This window comes from Lutra lutra, chromosome 2 (genome assembly GCF_902655055.1).
Source record: "Lutra lutra chromosome 2, mLutLut1.2, whole genome shotgun sequence".
Taxonomy (NCBI): Eukaryota; Metazoa; Chordata; class Mammalia; order Carnivora; family Mustelidae; genus Lutra; species Lutra lutra.
Window position 1 is genome coordinate 66353748 of NC_062279.1, and position 19992 is coordinate 66373739.

General features: G+C 35.7%; 1 protein-coding gene across 8 annotated transcripts in view; it reads left to right on the forward strand.

Moving 5' to 3' along the window:
• The window catches only part of DCLK2 (doublecortin like kinase 2), a 150122-nt gene that overhangs the window by 15025 nt on the left and 115105 nt on the right, over nucleotides 1-19992 (forward strand). For all 8 annotated transcript variants that reach the window (XR_007125137.1, XR_007125138.1, XM_047717616.1 and 5 more), the window contains exon 2: nucleotides 2774-3108. Coding sequence is in view for 6 of the 8 variants with exons in the window: in XM_047717616.1 (XP_047573572.1) it covers nucleotides 2774-3108 (335 nt within the window). In the remaining 2 variants the exon portion in view is untranslated. The remainder of the gene's footprint in view (nucleotides 1-2773; nucleotides 3109-19992) is intronic.

Consider the following 19992-nt stretch of genomic DNA (forward strand, 5'->3'; position numbering starts at 1 on the left):
TGAAGGGTGATGCCTAGGTTTCTAGCTGAGTAAGTTTCAGTAGAAAGTGATGTTTCTACCAGGATGAGGAGGAAGGGGAAAGTGACAAGTTGGCAGGGAGATAACATCTTAAACCAGAATCCCTACAGTAGCAAGAATCTGGTGGATAGAAGCTGATTGCTTGTAATCAGTCTTGTAGGTGCCTCGTCCCTAACAGAATAATAATTTATTATTTGGTTAACAGCAAGAGCTGTAACTGCCCAAGGAACAAAATCTTAAATTCTTTTGTCAGCATGTTCTCTCCTATAGGCAAATCTATGTTACTGACAAAATTACCATCAGGACATGGTTTGATCAGGGTGGGGACATAACAAGGGAAGCTAGCCTGGGTATCTTGGTTGCTATGGTCCTCAAGGTATGACATCTCTGCTATAGGGTTTTATGTGCCCAGTATATGGAAACACAGGTGTGACCTCAAACTGTGTCTTGAACCTTTTTGCTGAAATGTTGTATGCCAAGAATGCCAAAATGGGTATCTATGGTCAAAACTTACATTTTATAGAACTGATCTACACATTTTAATAAGACAGTATGAAGGGAGGAGGGGAGAGGAGGGAATTAAAATGTATCTGTAACCATACATAAACAAAAGACAGACTTCCTTTACCTAATCATTCTGATGTATTGAACCTGTATAAAGAGGCAAAATACAGATGAATTGAAAAGGCAGCTCACCTCGTTGATATGTCAGCTGTGCAGAGTTGATCAAGGAAATCTGACATACTAAATTTGCTCTTATTTGGTTTCTTTTTATTATTGTGTTTTCGCTTTATATTGGGAAAGGCTTTTCTCCAGCTGACTTCTCCCTGCCCTTAGGGGGAAAAAAAAACACTGTTTCTTGCTGAAATTTCCTTTTCTTTCTTCATCTTAATATTTTGAATCAGAACATACAATTAAATTTTATTTAGAGCTTTTCAATGTGAGACTTGTATTCTCTATAAAATTAAAGCAAAATCGTGTTTATTTTTGCTTGTAAATACACGCATGTGATGTATAGTTCTGTTTTATTAAATTCATATGTGTGTTTGAAATTACATGCCATTTTCCCAGATGATTACATTGTGAAAAGTCACTTAGATAAACCTACAAAGATGGAAAATCTCTAACTAAATGGTGATGGTTATGCCAGCTTTCTGATTACTGGTGTGGAAGCAGCAGAAGAGCCTGTGGCTGGTTCCCTAGTTTTCTTACACAGTGGCCTAATTACACCTTTAACAGAAGGCATTACTTCTCTTTTTAGACTCTTCTTATATGCCTGATCTTTTATTGAATTGTGTGCCTTTGGGAGTCTTTAAGTTACCTATTCATTAGGATTTTACGAACATCCTGATAATAGTTAAATATTATATTTATATTAATGGGTTTTTCTTAGGCATTGCCTTTCACCATTTTGGTTATTTTTGTTTTAAGCATGAACAACCCTTAATGCTTGTATCATATGATTATTCTATCAATAGTGAGATTGTTACACTGAATATGTGAAAAAATACTGGATTCTTTTTGAGTTAGAAACTATCTTAGAGAAAATCTTAGAGTGTAATCCTCTTGCCCTGTATGCCAAACAGGTGAGGATAAAAGAATTAGGTGACTTCTGAGTTTCCTGAAAGAAAAGTGTGATTTTTTTAAACATATAATTATGATTTTCAGCCTTATAAAAATCATTACTTTTCAACCTCTAATTTTGGAACTTAAAATTAATGAACATTGAGTTAGTAAACCGGTCAACAAATAGTACAGTTTTTATGTTTTGCTTAATAAAAATTAAGCAGAAGTCTGCATGAATATTGAACACATTTTATTTGTTTTTCAAAAAGATTTGTTTATTTAGGGGAGAGAGCACCTGCCTGCCTGCATGAGTCGGGGAAGGGGCAGAGGGAGCGGGGAGAGAGAGGAGGAGAGAAGCAGACTCCCCACTGAGTACAGAGCCCAGTGTGGGGCTGCCCTGAGATCATGACCTGAGCCAAAATTAAGAGCCGGTAGCTTAACTGACTGAGCCACCCAGACACATCATTTTAAACTATTTAACATTCTTTACCATTTAAGTAGATATAGAGAAGGTTGTCTATTTGAGCTAATTATTTTAAATTCACGTTCATTAATTAAGAAATAAAGTGCCTGAGGTAAATTTCTTCAAGCTGTCAGAACTCTTCCTTCCTTTTTTGCAGTAATTCATTAGTTGAGTAAATGATACTATGACTTAATATATTTTTGGAGGTATGTTTAGATGGAGTAATCGTTCTTCAATGGGGACTGAAATTTGTGGTTGTAAGGACAAAAATAGTTTCATTTCTTTATACGAATAAGTTATTTTGTGATACAATTATTTCTTCCAGAATGAGATTTTTTTTTTAATTAATAGATTTTGGAATTAGGAAGTACACTAGAATTCACCTGATTCAACAGCTTCAATTTACAGACAACGATATTGAGAATCAAAGTGCAGAGGAATTATCCAGGGTGACATATTTGATCAGAATAAAGCCCTAGTCTCTCTTGTTTCATTTGTCTGGTGCTTTCAAGCTGTAATGTGTGTTATTCTCTCAAAAACAATCTAGATGTTTAAATAGAAAGGGAGAATGGGCAGAATGCCAAAGGAAAAAGATGTGAATTCCCCTTGCAGTGCACCTCTTACATTTAGGAGTTCACTTTATGGGTCTCCAGCATTTGTTCTTAAGAGACAGTGCTTCTGTGGTGGGGATAATCATGCTAATTAAACTGATTTTTTGCCTTTTAGGTGAGAGTTACGTGTGTGCATCAAATGAACCATTTCGTAAAGTTGATTACACCAAAAATGTTAATCCAAACTGGTCTGTGAACATCAAGGGTGGGACAACACGAGCCTTGGCTGCTCCCTCCTCAGTGAAAAGTGAAGTGAAGGAAAGTAAAGATTTCATCAAACCCAAATTAGTGACTGTGATTCGAAGTGGAGTGAAGCCTAGAAAAGCGGTGCGGATCCTTCTAAATAAGAAGACTGCTCATTCCTTTGAACAGGTGTTGACTGACATCACCGAAGCCATTAAACTAGATTCGGGGGTAGTCAAGAGGCTCTGCACACTGGACGGAAAGCAGGTAGGAGGTTTACCAACCCCCAGCCCTCCATCTCACTGTTGAACTCCCTGTGCATCATGGTGGTTACGTATTTGACAAAGAATTTCATAGTCTGCTAGAAATTATTCAAATACTCCTACGTGAGATGTGTGTGTGTCTGTATTAGCATGTATCATGAAAAATGTGAGTGGCTCACCTGTGTCTTTATCCAAATACCTCAAAAGTGTATATAGAGAAATCTGTACTTCTTATGGTCACTGAAAGGGAAATGTAAACAACTTATCTTTTTTTTTTTTTTACTTTGTATTTAAATTCCAGTTAGCTAATATACAGTGTGATATTAGTTTCAGGTGTACAGTCTAGTGATTCAACACTTCCATTTCCATCTAACACCGGGTGCTCATCACAAGTACCTTCCTTAATCCACATCACCTATTTAACCCATCCCCCAACTCACCTCCCCTCTGGTAACCATCAGTTTGTTCTCTGTAGTTAAGAGTCTGTTTCTTGGTTTGCCTCTCTCTCTCTTATTTCCCTTTGCTCATTTGTTTTGTTTCTTAAATTCCATATATGAGTGAAATCATATGGTATTTTGTCTTTCTCTGACCGACTTATTTTGCCTGGCATAAACACTCTAGCCTCAACTATGTAGTTCTAAATGGCAAGATTTTATTTTTATATTTTTTAATGGCTGAGTAATATTTTTATTTTAGATGTATTTTTATCTATATAAATATATATGCTTATATAATACACACACACACACACACACACACACCACATTTTCTTTATCCATTCATCAGTCAATGGACACTTGGGCTATTTCCATAATTTGGCTTTTGTTGACAATGCTGCTATAAACATCCAAGTATATGTATCCCTTTGAATTTGTATTTTTGTATCCTTTGGGTAAATACCTCCTAGTGCAATTGCTGGATCATAGGGTAGTTCTATTTTTAACTTTTTGAAAAAAACCTCCATGTAATTTTCCAGAGTGGTTGCACCAGTTTGCAATCCCACCAACAATGCAAGAGAGCACCTTTTAATCCACATCCTCACCAAAACTTGCTGTTTCTTGCATTTTTTATTTCAACCATTCTAAAGGTGTGAAATGATACCTCATTGTGCTTTTGATTTGTATTTCCCTGATGATGACTGATGTTGAGCATCTTTTCATGTGTCTGTTGGCCATCTGGATGTCTTCTTTGGGAAAATGTCTATTCATGTCTTCTGCCCATGTTTTAATTGCATTATTCATTTTTTGGATGTTAGTGAAATGTAGACTTCAGAGGGAAGCCTCTTCAACTTACATTTTCCCCTCAGAAGTCTACATTTCACTAACATCCAAAAGATGTTCTCTGTTTAAGAATAAGAACACCTATTGACTAGTAGAGTCATTATGGGTTTGGTAAATCACAGGAGTCAAAATTGAAGAGATTTAACATTTTTAGAAAAGCCTTTCCCCCCCACCTACATATAATATGGAAAATGCCTTTCGAAAAAGTGCTTTTCTTTCATAAAAATGCCCATATAATTTCATAGAGCACAAGGGAGGCAATTAGCATTTCTTTTTTGTTTGTTTGTTTTTGTTGTTTCTTTTTTGTTTGAGAGAGGGGTGTATGTATGTGTGTGGGGACTAGGGTCAGAGGGAGAGGAGAGAGAATCTGAAGCAGGTTCCATATGCAGCATAGAGGCCAAAGCAGGGCTCAATGCCATGACCCTGAAATCATGACCTGAGCTGAAATCAAGAGTCGGACACCAACTGAGCTGTCCAGGTGCCCCATTAATCAGCGTTTCTGAAAAATATACAAAAATTACACAGGAAAAGACAAGCCAAATATATACCAGGAAATCTATATACTGGGAAATCTAATGGGCTAAAGAAGAAAAATTGAGCAAATTTCAAGAATGCATAAATATAGAGTTTTGCCACAATCAGATTATTCCTAAAGAGAAAGACTTCTGAGATGTCTTTTTTCCTAATTTCAATAAAGTTAAATTGTTTGTATTTACATTGTGTTAGGCATTATAGTTTCCAGAATCCAGTTTGTTTCTTCATTCCATTTTGTTTTTTCCCTATAATACACTTAATTTATTCTGAAGTGTTTAGTTCATATAGTGCTGAGAAACACTGGAGCAGTGCCTTCTGGAGAAACATAGTTAAAGTACTTTTCTAATTTCCTAACACTAGATCTAGTTAGTCAGTTGTTTCCTGAAACATTAACAAAATTTAAAAAATAAGTTCTAAAAATTCCAGTAGATCATAATGAGGTTATGACTTTTCTGATTAATTAATTAACTTGACGGTTGGAAGGCACAACACTTCATAGCAGCCTGTCCAAGATAGGTTCACAGTATGAATGGAAGTAGACAGTTTATAGATTGAGTTAATAGCACAACACAACACAAAACACCTTAAGATTAGTTCTGCAAGTAAATAAAAATGAATTAGACTAAAAGATTTGGTAATTCAAACAACTAATTCTGGGTTGACACAGGAAGACAGGAAATATAGAGACAAACATTTAAGACACCTAACAAAAAGAAAAACGGAAATCATAAATATGCCAAATTCAACAACCTGAATGGCATACAAACAGTAAATGCAGGTGAGATTTTAAAAATTGAGACCCAGATTTGGAAATCTCTAAATGAATATTGTTCAGGGAAAATGGAAGTGAAATACAGAAGTTAAACATCTAATTGAAATGGGCGATCATTGAAATTTTAATAATTATCCAAAAAATTATCTTCAGAAAAATTCTGGACTAGAAATATCAATACATAAAAATGTTAACTAAAGGGGCGCCTGGGTGGCTCAGTGGGTTAAAGCCTCTGCCTTCGGCTCAGGTCATGATCCCAGGGTCCTGGGATCAAGCCCCACATCGGGCTCTCTGCTCAGCGGGGAGCCTGCTTCCTCCTCTCCCTCTCTGCCTGCTTATGATCTCTATCTGTCGAATGAATGAATGAATGAATGAATGAATATCCTTAAAAAAAAATGTTAACTAAAGCACAAGCAACCTAGATTATCCACATGTTAAAGAAGACTGTACTGCTAAGAGTAGGATTTAATGACAGGAACTAAAGGATGGTTTACTGTTAAGAAACCGGTTTATACATGCGATCTAGAGGGTAAAGCATAATGGCATACAGAATCCCAGAAAGGCTACAAAGACATTTGACAAAATACAAAGCTGACATTCAGTTAAAGATTTAGTAATAAATGGAGGGTGAATTCTCTAATACACTTCTAAGAAATACTATCTGAAACAAAAAGCCAATGTATTGGCATAAACAAATACAACACGGGAAGTTATTATCTATGACAGGTATGGGATAATTGCCTGACAGCACCAGTATTCAACATTCTTCTACATATTCTCCCTGATTTTTATTTATAGTTTTATTGCAATTTCAATAAGAATCTAAATGATATTTTTAGGAGGATGAATACCTAAGTGATTTCAAAAACTAATCTGGAAAAAGAGGGAAAAAATTTGGAAATAATGATTAATGGGCTCTTACACTACCAGATATTAAATCATCCTCCTCATACTATAGCAAAAATAAATTCCAGGTGTTTTAAAAATATAGATGTCAAATGAAACAAAAGAAGTAAAAGAAAATATGTCAATAGTTGGGTTGAAATGGGAGAGGATTTTCTAAGCATAAAAATTGTGCAAAATCACAAGGGGAGAGGTTGGTTGGATAACATACAAAATAAAAACTTCTGAGTGTCATAAGCAAGGTTTATATCTTTTATATTGAGTTATAGTAGTTTAATATTTAAAAAAACACTGTAATGCCAAGATGAATAAAAGATGACACAATTTGAAAAGATAGAATTGGAAATACAAAGTATAAAAAATGTTCAATCTCTAAAAAAATGAATGAAATCAATGTGATGGTGCTTTTGATGTTTAAAATGGACAGGTTTAAAAAAATGTTTATTATTTTTGGATCTGCAGTGAATTGACATTTTCAAAGAAAGATGGAAGTATAAATTTCTTAATCTTTATGGAAAGCAATTTGTTTTGTACAACTATACAAATGTTCTTACTATTTGAACTTGTATATTAACTTCTAGGAATTTATCCAAAATCATCTGAGATGCAAACATAATTATGCATAAGAATTTTTATTTCAGCAATAAGAGCAAAAGATTGAAAACAACTTAAAATCCCTAATATAGAAAACAGCTAAATGATATTACCATAGAATATAATAGTGGCCATTGAAAATTATGGTTGGGGGATGTTTAAAGACCTGGGAAAATGTTGAGTGGAAAAAGCAAGAAAAACAACTCTGTAGTATGTTTTCAATTTTGTGTTAAGAAAGAGAAGTAGAGGAAGTTTTTTTTTTAAACTACTTCAGAAGGAAACACAATTATAGTTGCCATCAGAAATCCAGTATTTGCTGTTCTGATTTCTACTACTTTCTCATGTCCGCTTAGAAGCAAAAAATAAGCACTGAGAAGGAAAACAAAGACTGATTTCAATCAGTTGTAAAGATTAAAACATTATGAGTTAATCTTTGAAATTTTAGCCTGTGGCAATAAACTGTTGCAGGAATCTCTTTTGCCACTATTCCTAATAGAGCTTACAACACTATTTCCCATGTGCAAAGAAAAGAGATCTCTTTAAACTTTCAAATAAAATATTTCTTTGGAAAAATTGTAGCTTTTACTTTTGCTAGGCACAACTTTGGATGTTATACTTGTAGAGGGCCAGGTATCCTTAAAAGCTATAGTTTTCTTGCCACGCTGATAAAACACTGGACTTGGAATTTAAGACTTGAAGTCTGAATGTTTGGTTGGTTTGTGTTATAACGAGAACATTTGTTTCTTGCTTTGAAATAGCATAAGAAATTTGTCTTATGTTTAAGATTAATGGGGCGCCTGGGTGGCTCAGTGGGTTAAAGCCTCTGCCTTCGGCTCAGGTCATGATCTCAGGGTTCTGGGATCGAGCCCCGCTTTGGGCTCTCTGCTCAGAAGGGAGCCTGCTTCCTCTCTCTCTCTGCCTGCCTCTCTGCCTACTTGTGATCTCTGTCTGTCAAATAAGTAAATAAAATCTTTAAAAAAAAAAAAGATTAACATAAACCTTTAAACAGGCCATGTTCATTTTGATTTTATTTTGTAAAATCATTTTTTTATGGCTTGTAAAATGATCTGTTCTCTGAAGATTTTCAGGGAAAGGGCAGCTTTGCGTAGGTGAAGAGAAAGGAATGAGAACAGAACTGAGATCTATTAATGAGTTGTCTTTACACGAAATTTTAGGTCATCTTAACTTTTATGTTTTTTCCTGGTTACTTCCGGATCAGACGTGTTGTTTTCATCTTGAATCAGTCCGGTCTTTAACACAAGGATAGAGATGAAACAACTTATAGGCAGTTCATCATAAATAGTCACTGATCTCATCCTGTCACCTATCCTAGAGTCTTAAGGGGCCTTGGTTATCTTTTATGAGCTTGAGAGCTTTCCTGATTAAAGTGTCGTGTGCTAGTAGCATTTATGTTGTTAAAACAATGTCCCTTGAACTTCTCTTCATCAAAATGGATGGTCACATCTTCCTGGTAGTATTGAATTCATTTACAAGGTTTGACTTAATTAGAAGAACTAACTCATGCATTTTCTATCTCTTTATAAATCACTTCAACTTGTTTTGTTGAAGTTTTAGGGTTTTATCCATGTTAACTCTTGGGTTTTCTTTAGTGTAGAGCAATGGTTCTCAACTGAGTACCATTTCACCTCTAGGGGACATTTAGCAATGTCTGGAATCTTTTTCTTTTTTTTTTTTAATTTTTATTATTGAAGTACAGTTAACATACAAGGTTATATTCATTTCAGGTGTACAGCATAGTGACTTGACAGTTCTCTACATTACACAGTATTCACCACAGTAAGTGGTTACCATCTGTCCCCCATACAGTGGAGTCTTTATTTTGATGCCGTGACTGGGGATGGAGAGTCTACTATCATGTAGTAGGTAGAGGCCAGGAATGCTGCTGTCCATCCTATGGTGCACAGAACAGAGACAGCATAATTCTTGGGGCCCGAAGGGTCAATAGTGTTAAGATTCAGAAATTGTGGTGTCAAGTAAGTGAAATGATTCCAAAAGGAATACTTCTTTGAATGTTAACTTTGTTACCATTTAGGCCACATGCTAAACTTTATTTCAAAACTTATAGCTGTTCACTTAGCCTGTCTGTCTAGTTCTTACCTGGTTGAGACAGGTGTGTCAGCATGTCATGGTTTATAGTCTTTGTTGTCCTAGCTTTCAATTTTGTCTTTGTTGTATGACGCTAACATACAGTTGGGCAGGACAGCTTATAGGGGATTAAATAAAGATGTCCCATTTTTACATGTATTTAAAGAGAAGTCTAAGAAAGCATGATTTAATCTTGTGGGATTTTAGGTATTTACTACTTAAAAGTGATGCTATGGTTATCAATTTTTAAAAAATGCACAACCTATGTACTTACAGATGAAATGGCTAGAAAAAAATCTGTAAAAAGAAGTCATGACTATTCTTAAGTAGTTTTTTTAAACTTACAATTAATTTAGATTAACTGCTTTTCTTTTTTAAATAAGATCTTGAATCTTTAAATTGAAGGAATTGAATAGGAGAAGGAGGTTTACTTTTAAAATTTTTCAAAGGAGTTACTTCCTTATAATAAACTGCAGCAGGGGAGTTCTTTTAAAACTGTCTTTATTCTGTTAAGAGAATAAAAGATCCAAATATAGCTTTTGTCCACATGTGTAAAAAATTCTAACTTTTAGCTTTCCCAGAAACAGCAGAGTTTTAACATAAAAGAAACACATTTAGTAGAATTTTGGAACAAGTTGATTCTTGTCATAGGCAGAGGCAAAACAGACTCAGAAATTGCTAGCAGTTGATGCTTGGGGGTAAAATACTTCCAGATTTTGGGACCACTGCCAGTCTTAGGTTATCTACATGCAGTGGGATCCTCCTTGGGGATCATTTGAGGGACTTCATTTTATCAGTCAATGTTTATGAAGGTTTCCATCCTCACTTTTTCAAAAGTTTAATTATTTCATGGGTGCCATAATATAAATAACTTATTTTTATATCTTTTCTGGCAGCACAGTTTCTAGTGAAGTTTCTTTTCTTTGTAGTGACCTGATCATTCTTAGTTAAAGCAATCTCTTCTCAGAAATTGCTACATAAAAATCAAATAATTGATATCTATTTTTGAGTATTTTTTTATGTTTCATTTAATCCTGATATAATTTTTCCTTGAAGTGGAAGAGGACAGAGTTTGGTTTTAATTCTCATACTGCGCCCAATGCTTGCATTTTGTTTTTGTAGATAATAGAGGTCCAGATGACTGTGTTTTGTCTTATTAGATACATTTATACCTCTAAAGTGTGGGTAGACCTCATCTGTCTCAGGCAATGGAAAATGTATCCCAATCAGGAATCAACAGAGTGAGAGTAACTAGTGGGATTTTTCAGTACTTCAGGAAGTTCAGGGAGAAAATATTCATTTGTTCTTTGATCACTAATCTAAGATTTAAGGGTGGGGGGACCTTAATCTTAGGTTTTGATCTAATGAACCCCTCTTTTCAAAGAGTGGTCTAGAAAGTGGGAAGAAAGAAGGAAACATTTAGATATCCCTCTTATTTTTTTGTCAAAGTAAAACTTCTGTTTTGCCATTCTGGAGTCCATTGTATAAACAGTTTCCCTTGAATTTAAATAATATTTTCTCCTTTTTAATGGGAAACTGGAGTAAACACCAGAATTCTGTTAGTAGTTACTGCAGTTGCAAATTAGGAGAAGAGATGTTTAAGAAAAACAATTAAACTTGTAATGAATTATGCAATGTAAAGTGTAGCTGAGATAAAAATGACATCACAGCAAACTGTTCTGTTTCCTTATTTATCCTTTGATGTCTAAGCTGGAGTCATGTTTGGATCATAAAATTGTATTAAATTCATTTCATTTTTGTTAAAATGTATTTTTCAGTGATTATAATGATGATTAAAAATACAATTTGTGGGGCGCCTGGGTGGCTCAGTGGGTTAAAGCCTCTGCCTTCGGCCCAGGTCATGATCCCAGGGTCCTGGGATCGAGCCCCACATCAGGCTCTCTGCTCAGCGGGGAGTCTGCTTCCTCCTCTCTCTCTCTGCCTACCTCTCTGCCTACTTGTGATCTCTGTCAAATAAATAAATAAAATCTTTAAAAAAATTACAGTTTGTTACATATGTATTTTACAATGCTTAGAATAATACCTCACAACCTAATTAGCTAATAGATAAAAGCTAATAGCTTACTACGCCAGGCATTAGTGCTTTATATTAGTCTTCTCTGCTAATCCTCACAACAACCTTAGGAGGTATTACAATTCCCGTTTTACATTGGAGAAACTAAAACAGAAATAAAAGTAACCTATTCAAAATCACACACAGCTGGTGGTGGAGCTGGAATTCATACCCAGCAAGTGTGTTCCAGCCCCTCCCCCCACCAACACTATTCACAGTTGTGCTGTAAGCCTTCTCAAGTCAGGCTCTGTGAAAGGCTTTAGCTATAAAGATGGAGGGATAAGACAGAGCTAATAGGCTAATCAGGTTATTTCAGATTTTTTGTTTTTGTTTTAGAGCAATGCACTTTTACCTGGGGTTCATCAACAGTCTGTGTAATTATACATTGTGAGGCAAAATTATTCTTTAAGTAGAATCTGCAAAATGAAAAGAACAGGTTAAGGAGTAATTATATGCTTGACAAAAAATGACTTCTAGAGTTACTTATAGATTTAATTTTTTTTAGTTTAAAAATACGATTACTGAAAGTCTAGAAAATATAGGAAATTCAAATGCATAATCCTTCCATTTTAACACTATTTTTAATATAATTAAGTATCCCTATCCATATTTTTATATACATTTTTTTTTCTTTTAAGAGGAAATTATCCCCGAAGTAAAATCAGCTCATTCTTATTGGAAAATCCAGATGTTGGGGAGGAAAAAATTTTCTCTGTCCTTTAATATTCTTCTGGCTGGCTTCAGAATCAAATAGACATGAGACAAATTAACAGGAGAAAATCATGTTTAATTTTGTACATGCAGGGAATCCACATAAACATGAGATTCCAGGATGGACCTAGAGGATATAATGCTAAATGAAAGAAGACAGGAAACACAAATACCATATGATTTCATTCATATGTGGAATTTAAGAAACAACACAAAGAAAAAAACAAAAACAAAACCAGACTCTTAAATATAGAGAATAAACCTGATGGTTGCTAGAGGGAAAGTGGTTGGGAGAGAGATGCAATAGATAAAGGAGATCAAGAATACACTTATCTTGATGAGCACTGAATAATGTATAGAATTTTTGAATCACTGTCTTGTATACACCTGAAGCTAATATAACACTATGTTAATTACACTTCAAGTAAAAAAAATTACCTTTCCTCCTCACCCTCCCCCCCAAAAAAACTGATCTATGGGAATGGGGTGAGAATCCTAGTGGTTTTTGAGGATGTCATTGCTAGTGGGATGGGTGTAAATGAGTGTGCTGTGATGTTAGAAATGCTCTTTAGCTTGATCTGAGTGGTAGTTACTGAGGGATACACAAATGAAAATATTTATCAAGTTGTTTGCTTAATATTTGTGTACTTTACTGTATGTAAATTATACCTCAATTACAAAAAGGGAGAAAAAAATGTGAGATTCCAAAGACAGGCAACATGAGGTATACAGGTCATTCTGGACTAAGAAGGAACTAGGAGTCAAAGGGAAGTAAGGGAATTCACAGGAAGAAAGGAAGGAATAAATGCTTGATAAACAGATGTTTGCTGGGCCATCCATAAACAATGGTTGAGGACTTTGGACAAATATGTTTTGCTAGTTTTTTTCCCATCTGCCGTAATGAGTTCATAACTATACTATAGTTATTTACGGTGATAACTCCCTTTCTGGAGCAGGTCCTATGTCTAAATTTTTTTTTAAGATTTTATTTATTTATTTGACAGAGATCACAAGTAGGCAGAGAGGCAGGCAGAGAGAGAGGGAGGAAGCAGGCTCCCTGCTGAGCAGAGAGACCAATGTGGGGCTCGATCCCAGGACCCTGAGATCATGACCCAAGCCAAAGGCAGAGGCTTTAACCCACTGAGCCACCCAGGTGCCCCCCTATGTCTAAATTTTTTAAGCAAATGGGGGAAGGTCAAAGTTTCTTCCTGAGTCTTTTGTGCCTGATTGTTTTCCATTTGAAATAATCTGCAGGCCAAAGTTGTATGTTTTCGGGTGATTAATTTTGAACTCCTATACAAACAATTAAAAGAGTGCAAAGAGTGAACTTTTTTTTCGCATTTGCCCTTATTCCTGAGCTTCACCTTATTTCCTAAAGGGAACTACTAATAGTTTTGTTAATGCAGTTTAAACACACTTGTACACATAGTTTTTACATAACATGGTTTTTATGTCTGATCAAGTATTCTGTGTTTTTCACTTATTAATCATACTCGTATATGTTGTTACATAATCTTCATATTTCACACATAAATGACTGAATCATGTTCAAATGGCTAGACATACCATAATTTATTTAACCTATTGCTGGGCATATGGGTTATTTCCAGTTTCTCAATCTTTTATCCTCTGATTGTCCTGCTATTTATAGATTTAACATGTTTTGGATCATTTCTTTTCCTTGGTGTAGATTCCTAGAGGTAGGTTACTGGAAGAGACTCAAGTAGTTTGGGGTTTGAGAGATACTATCAAAACTGTAGACAAAAAGTTGTCCTAGTTGGCAATGCCCCCAGCATGAGCCCCAGTATTTCTGTAGCTGGGAGAGACTTATAAGAAGATGAGACATGATAGCTGGGCCTAATGCACATACTTAATTTTTTGCATGAAAAAATGCACATTTTGTGAAATTCATATTGTATAAATTGAAACCCACCTATCACCTCCACCTTTGCTACTTTCTGTTCTAGAAAGTAGTTGAGCAAGAAAAGCCAATTGGCCTGTGTATAAGTTTTATACCAGAAGCAAATGCTGATCAACTAGTCTTGAAAATGTTAAGCTCAGTAGGGAGAAATTTTTCTTTTTAAGCTGATAACCCACATTTTGGTACTATGTTGCCTTTATCTGAATTGAACTTCATTCAGTGTTTGCTTTATAACCTTTGCCTAGATGCTTCCGGCAAATAAACCCATATTCCATGGGTATATTTCTGGTATTTAATGAGTTCACCTACCTTTTTGCTTTGTGATATTTTGAATCAAAATTGAGTCAAGACAATTACTTGAAATCATCAGTGATTTTTAAACTTAATTGTTGCCTTTCGGTGTGTCATGGATTTGTTTTGCTGTTTTTGTAATCTATCATGAATGTCTGCTAATCACAATTTCTACCAATATTTATATATTGAAAGGGTCATTCATCATGCCTTTTGGTTAAAACAAGGACAGGTGCAAAGTCCATATAATATTTTAGAATGTGTAGCTGATTTAGGAAATTATTTAGTCCAGCCTGTTAATTATATAGATAAGAAAAAGAAATCTTTGGGGGTTCATGATGGCTTTTGAGTGCCAGTTGGACTCTTTGATTGTTCACTTCCAAATGAAGCCTATCTCAAAATTTTTTAAGTGATCCCAGACCACAGAACAGTTTATGAACTCCACTTTGGCCTATCTTATGCTGTTCCTTTAGTTGAGGGGAGTTTTTATTTTCAGTCTTAGAGTCCTTGATTTTTCTAGAGAGCAAAAGTTAAGTTTGACCATGGTACCCCCCCATTCTTAATTGAATCTAAACTAAAAGTTCCTTCACAGAGAAAGACAGTGCTAAAGTCTGTGTTTGCTTTTTCAGTAACCCTGTACAATTTTCTAGATTTAAAAATTAACCTCTAGCAATTTTTTTAAGTAAGGAAGAACACTTCAAACAGAAAGACTAGCTTTCATGAATATTCTCTTTATGTATTTTTAGAATATTTTAATTGTAGTGTGATGCAGCTGCCAGACTCCTAGCACAAAGTGTTGGAAAGCTCTGTAGTCATTAGAGGTTCGCCTCCACAGAAGTTTAATTTTCTCAGCCTGAGGACTGTTGCAGTGAAGCAGTGCTTACCCAGAAAGAGCATTCTGCTTTTTCCTTACGTATTTCAGGCTCTCCCTAAGACTTGAAATAACACAAGTTTTATTTAAAATTTTCTTTGTTCTGTAATGGTTTATGGCAGGCTTCTCTAAATGTGAGCATGAAGACATTTGATTATATTTGAAAATATTGTTCTTTGTTTGCCCACATGAAAAGTCATTAAAATGCCATTTAAAATATGAGTTATGGAAGGTGTTTAAATATCTGTGAATGGGTACTTACTGAAACTGACATTAGGTTACATGGTTGTGTTTCTGAAGGATTAACTTTATTAAACACCTAGTCTGTAGTATCATTCATGTTACCTATTTTCAGGGATAAAATATGGTTGACACATGCCATTGTGAAATGAAAATTAAAAAGACAGTTTTTCTTTTTATAAAAAGCAAAAGTGGTGTAAATGGAAACTCCTGAAAGTCTCATTAGGCAACTTAATCCTGATTTTAACATTTTCACTTAATACAGTAGCCCAGATTTTTATGTGTAGATAAAAGTTTAAAACTTTTCTAGAAGTTTTAAAGTAGATTTTCACTGCCAGAGGATTCCTGCCCAGGCCACACCAGTCAATGTTTTAATCACTTCTTCAACTTCTAGGATTTAAGAAGGTTGTGGTCAGTGTGATTGTGCCCTGATGGGCTGATTATGTGCATTGGAATCAGAAAATGAAACTTGAAATTTGATTTAAACATATTCATTTCTGGGGCACCTGGGTGGCTCAGTGGGTTAAGCCTCTGCCTTCAGCTCAGGTCATGAACTCTGGGTCCTGGGATTGAGCCCTGCATCGGGCTCTCTGCTCAGCAGAGAGCCTGCTTCCCCATCTCTGCCTGCTGCTCTGCCTACTTGTGATGTCTCTCTCTGTCAAATAAATAAAATCTTTTAAAAAGTATATATTAATTTCCTATGACAGACAGTCACACACTAATATCGAGTGATACAAAGTTCACACTTATGTAATGAGGACTGTCATTAAAGATTTTTAATGATGGGAAAGATACCATCCTTGAGTGCCAAATATTGTGGCAAAGTATTTACACAGGTCATTTAATTCTTGTGATCACCCTGAGGTAGGCATATGGTGGTATCTCTGCAAGGAATGTTACAAAGCATATCCAAAAAACTTCTCCCCTTTGGTGTAGTTAGACATCCTGGATATGACAGTGTACTTATGCTATGCAGGCTGCCTTTGCTCCAGACATTTTTCTGTTACTCTCAGAACTGGTTTTCAAGATTCAAAGGAAGATCAGATTTATTACTTTATAATTATTTTTAATTATTTTCCAGAATCTGTTATGGAGCATGATTATTTACTTTAGTCTTTAGACTTAGCCCTGAATAGCTTCCTAGACTTTTCCCAAAACTTCTGTTCACCTTCAAATGATGAAGAGTTCATTTATTTTCATCTATAGGCTATGTTCCTTACTACCATTTATTTTGTAACTCAAGATGTCCTAGATTTGGTCAATGAAGCCTTTTGCAAGTTAGATCCTTTGTCTTCTTGACATTTTAAGGATACATAGGAAAGTAAGAAGTATAAGGAAGCTTGTCAGGTTCATAATTAGACTTTGTGGCAAACAAATATATAACAGTAATTCTGTATCCTAGTGACTGTTTAAGGTCTACTTGTTCTCAAGTACCTTCTAATGCTGTGCAATCTTCCATGTGATTTCTGTTAATTGCACATTACTCCTGTATTCTGTGCAATTTTGTTTTCATCTCTATTAGTATGTTTGCCATTAAACCCCCAGAAACTTGGGCCTAGGATATATCTGAGTTGATTGGTTATTGTCTAATATAAGATCACAATCATAGGCCATTAGCCTCCCTTTTCTTACCTACAGATGTCTGCTTTCCTGGGGAAACACATTTGTTTTGATCAAATTTGTTGTATTGAATTGTATGACCCTGCAGCCTATGTGCAGAGAAATTTGTTATTTTTTTTAATATTTTATTTTTAAGTAATTTTTATACCCAACGTGGGGCTTGAACTTACAACCCTGAGATCAAGAGTCACATGCTTTACTGACTGAATCAGCTAGGTGCCCTGAAGAAAAAGAACTTTGTTCTTAAGGAGTTGCGAATATTGAGGTGTCTAGAGGTTCAGTGACCATCTGGTTCAGTGGTTCTGGACTAAAAGTCATTTTTCCACCAAGGAGATATTTGGAAAATGCTGGAGACATATTTGGATGCTGAAACTGGAGTGGAGTAGGGTAGAATGTGTTACTGGTATCTAATAGGTAGTGGCCAGAGATGCTGCTAAATATCTTACAGTGCATAGGACATCCCTCCACAATGAAGAATGAACTGGTCCCAAATATCAATAGTGTTGAGATTAAGAGCAGTAGCCTAATTTAATGGATATAAGGAGGAATGATATGGGGGTATTGAGAGAGAAATGCTAGTGTTTTTGGAATGGCCAGTGTAAGAGATGTAGGTAGGTGTGCGTGATCAAGAATAGTTTTTTCTTTTTAAAAAGATTTTATTTATTTATTTGACAGAGATCACAAGTAGGCAGAAAGGCAGGCAGAGAGAGAGAAGGGGGGGGTGGGAAGTGGGCTCCCTGCTGAGCAGAGAGCCTGATGTGGGATTTGATCCCAGGACCCTGAGATCATGATCTGAGCCAAAGGCAGAGGCTTAACTCACTGAACCACCCAGGTGCCCAAGAATAGGTTTTTGAGGGGCTCCTAGGTGGCTCAGTGGGTTAAGCCTCTGCCTTCGGCTCAGGTCATGATCTCAGGGTCCTGGGATCAAGCGCCACATAAGGCTCTCTGCTCAGCAGGGCGCCCGCTTTCCCCTCCCGCCGCCACCTCTCTGCCTACTTGTGGTCTCTCTCCCTCTGTCAAATAAGTAAATAAAATCTTAAAAAAGAGTAGGTTTTTGAAATTAAAAAGACAAGGGCAAGATTATGCACAGCATACACTGCATTTCTGAAGGTTGGGAACCTCATCCATTGGGCTTTGGATTGGCACTGAAGAATTGTGAGAGGATCAGATTTGCATTTTGGGAAGTTTACTTGGAGAGTATGAAATGAGTTCAGAAAGATAATCAATCCTAAAGGATTCAGTGTCCCAGAATGTGAGAAGTTGTTTTAGATGATATTATTCCAAAGTTGTAATGTGTTTAACAGTTTCCTAAAGGATCATGGGAGGTGGTTCCTAAACTGTATTCCAGATGTTTCCTAAATTCCTAAAGAAATTTAGGTAGTTTCAAAGGGTAAAGATTGAGTTTTAGCAGGAAATGAGATAGATAATGCAGTGGAGTTTTTTAAGTCCATGGACAGAAAGTATTATTTGGTTGAAGATTATAGAAAATCTTCAGAGTGGCTGGGAAGAAGTGGTATTTTAGAGCATTCATTCATTTTGTGCTTTTTATGCTGTCAGACTATTTCAGGTGTTTGTGGCAGGATGGATATCTGCATTGTTATTTGAAGAAATGCTGGGACGTAGGTAACCTGGCCTTTTCTTATTGTTACTGGAATTGTGGCTGTTTTTTCCCTTCCTTTCAGAGCAGACAGCTGATATGATCTAGGTGATCTGTGACCATGAGGTAAATTTATATTTGAGAAAACCTGTTATTACAGAATGAAACTGCTATAGTCTTCTATCTCTAATAACTCACTTGTGAATGACTTAAAAATATAGTCATTGTGACATTTAGGAACCTTAAACACAAATGTGCTTCTTGGTAACAAAAGAGAAGAATACTTTTCCTTAAAATTATTACAGTGGCATAGAAAACAAATGGACCAGTCTTTATGAGTCAGTAATGATATGATCTATTATAATACTTTAAAAGTTTTAATAACTTTAAAAAATGTAAATTCTCCTGTGCTTTGGCCGATGAGATGTGTTATCAGAATTATTTTGTTCAAAGTAATTTATTGAAGAAGTATCCCTACTTTAAAAATCAAGTGTTTTGGCACTCTGGAAAACAGTATGGAGATAAAAGTTGAAATTAAAACTACTCTATCACCCAGCAATTGCACTACTAAGCATTTACCCAAAGAATACAAAAATGCTCATTTGAAGGGACACATACACTCTGATATTTATTGCAGCATTATCAACAGTAGCCAAATTATGGAAAGAGCCTAAATGTCCATCAACTAATGAATGGATAAAAAGGATATGTGTGTGTGTATGTATGTATGTATATACACACACACACACACACATATGTACGTACACACACACACACACACACACATATATATATATATGTAAAAGAATGAGATCATGCCATTTGGAAGAATGTAGATGGAGATAGAGAGTATTATGCTAAGTAAAGTAAGTTGAGAAAGATACCATATGATTTCTTTTTTTAAAAGATTTTATTTATTTGAGAGAGAAAGAGAAAGAGAATGAGCAGGGTGAGGAGGAACAGAGGGTTAGGGAGAAGCAGACTCCCCACCAAGCAGGTAGCCCAACATGGGGCTCCATCCCAGGACCCTGAGATCATGACCCGAGCCAAAGGCAGACACTTAACTGACTGAGCCACCCAGGTTCCCCCTCAGTATGATTTCACTCATATGTGAAATTTAAGAAACAAAACAGATGAACATGGGGGAAAAACCCAGGAAAACCATAGAACAGACTGTTAACAATAGAGAACAAACAGGGTTGATGGAGGGAGGTGGGCGAGGGATGGGCGAAATAGGTGATGGGGATTAAGGAGGGCAGTAGTTGTGATGAGCACGTGTGTTATGTGGAAGTGATGAAACATAAATTCTGCACCTAAAACTGAAATCACACTGTTTGTTAACTGAGATTAAAAAAAAAGAAAAGAAAAGAAAAG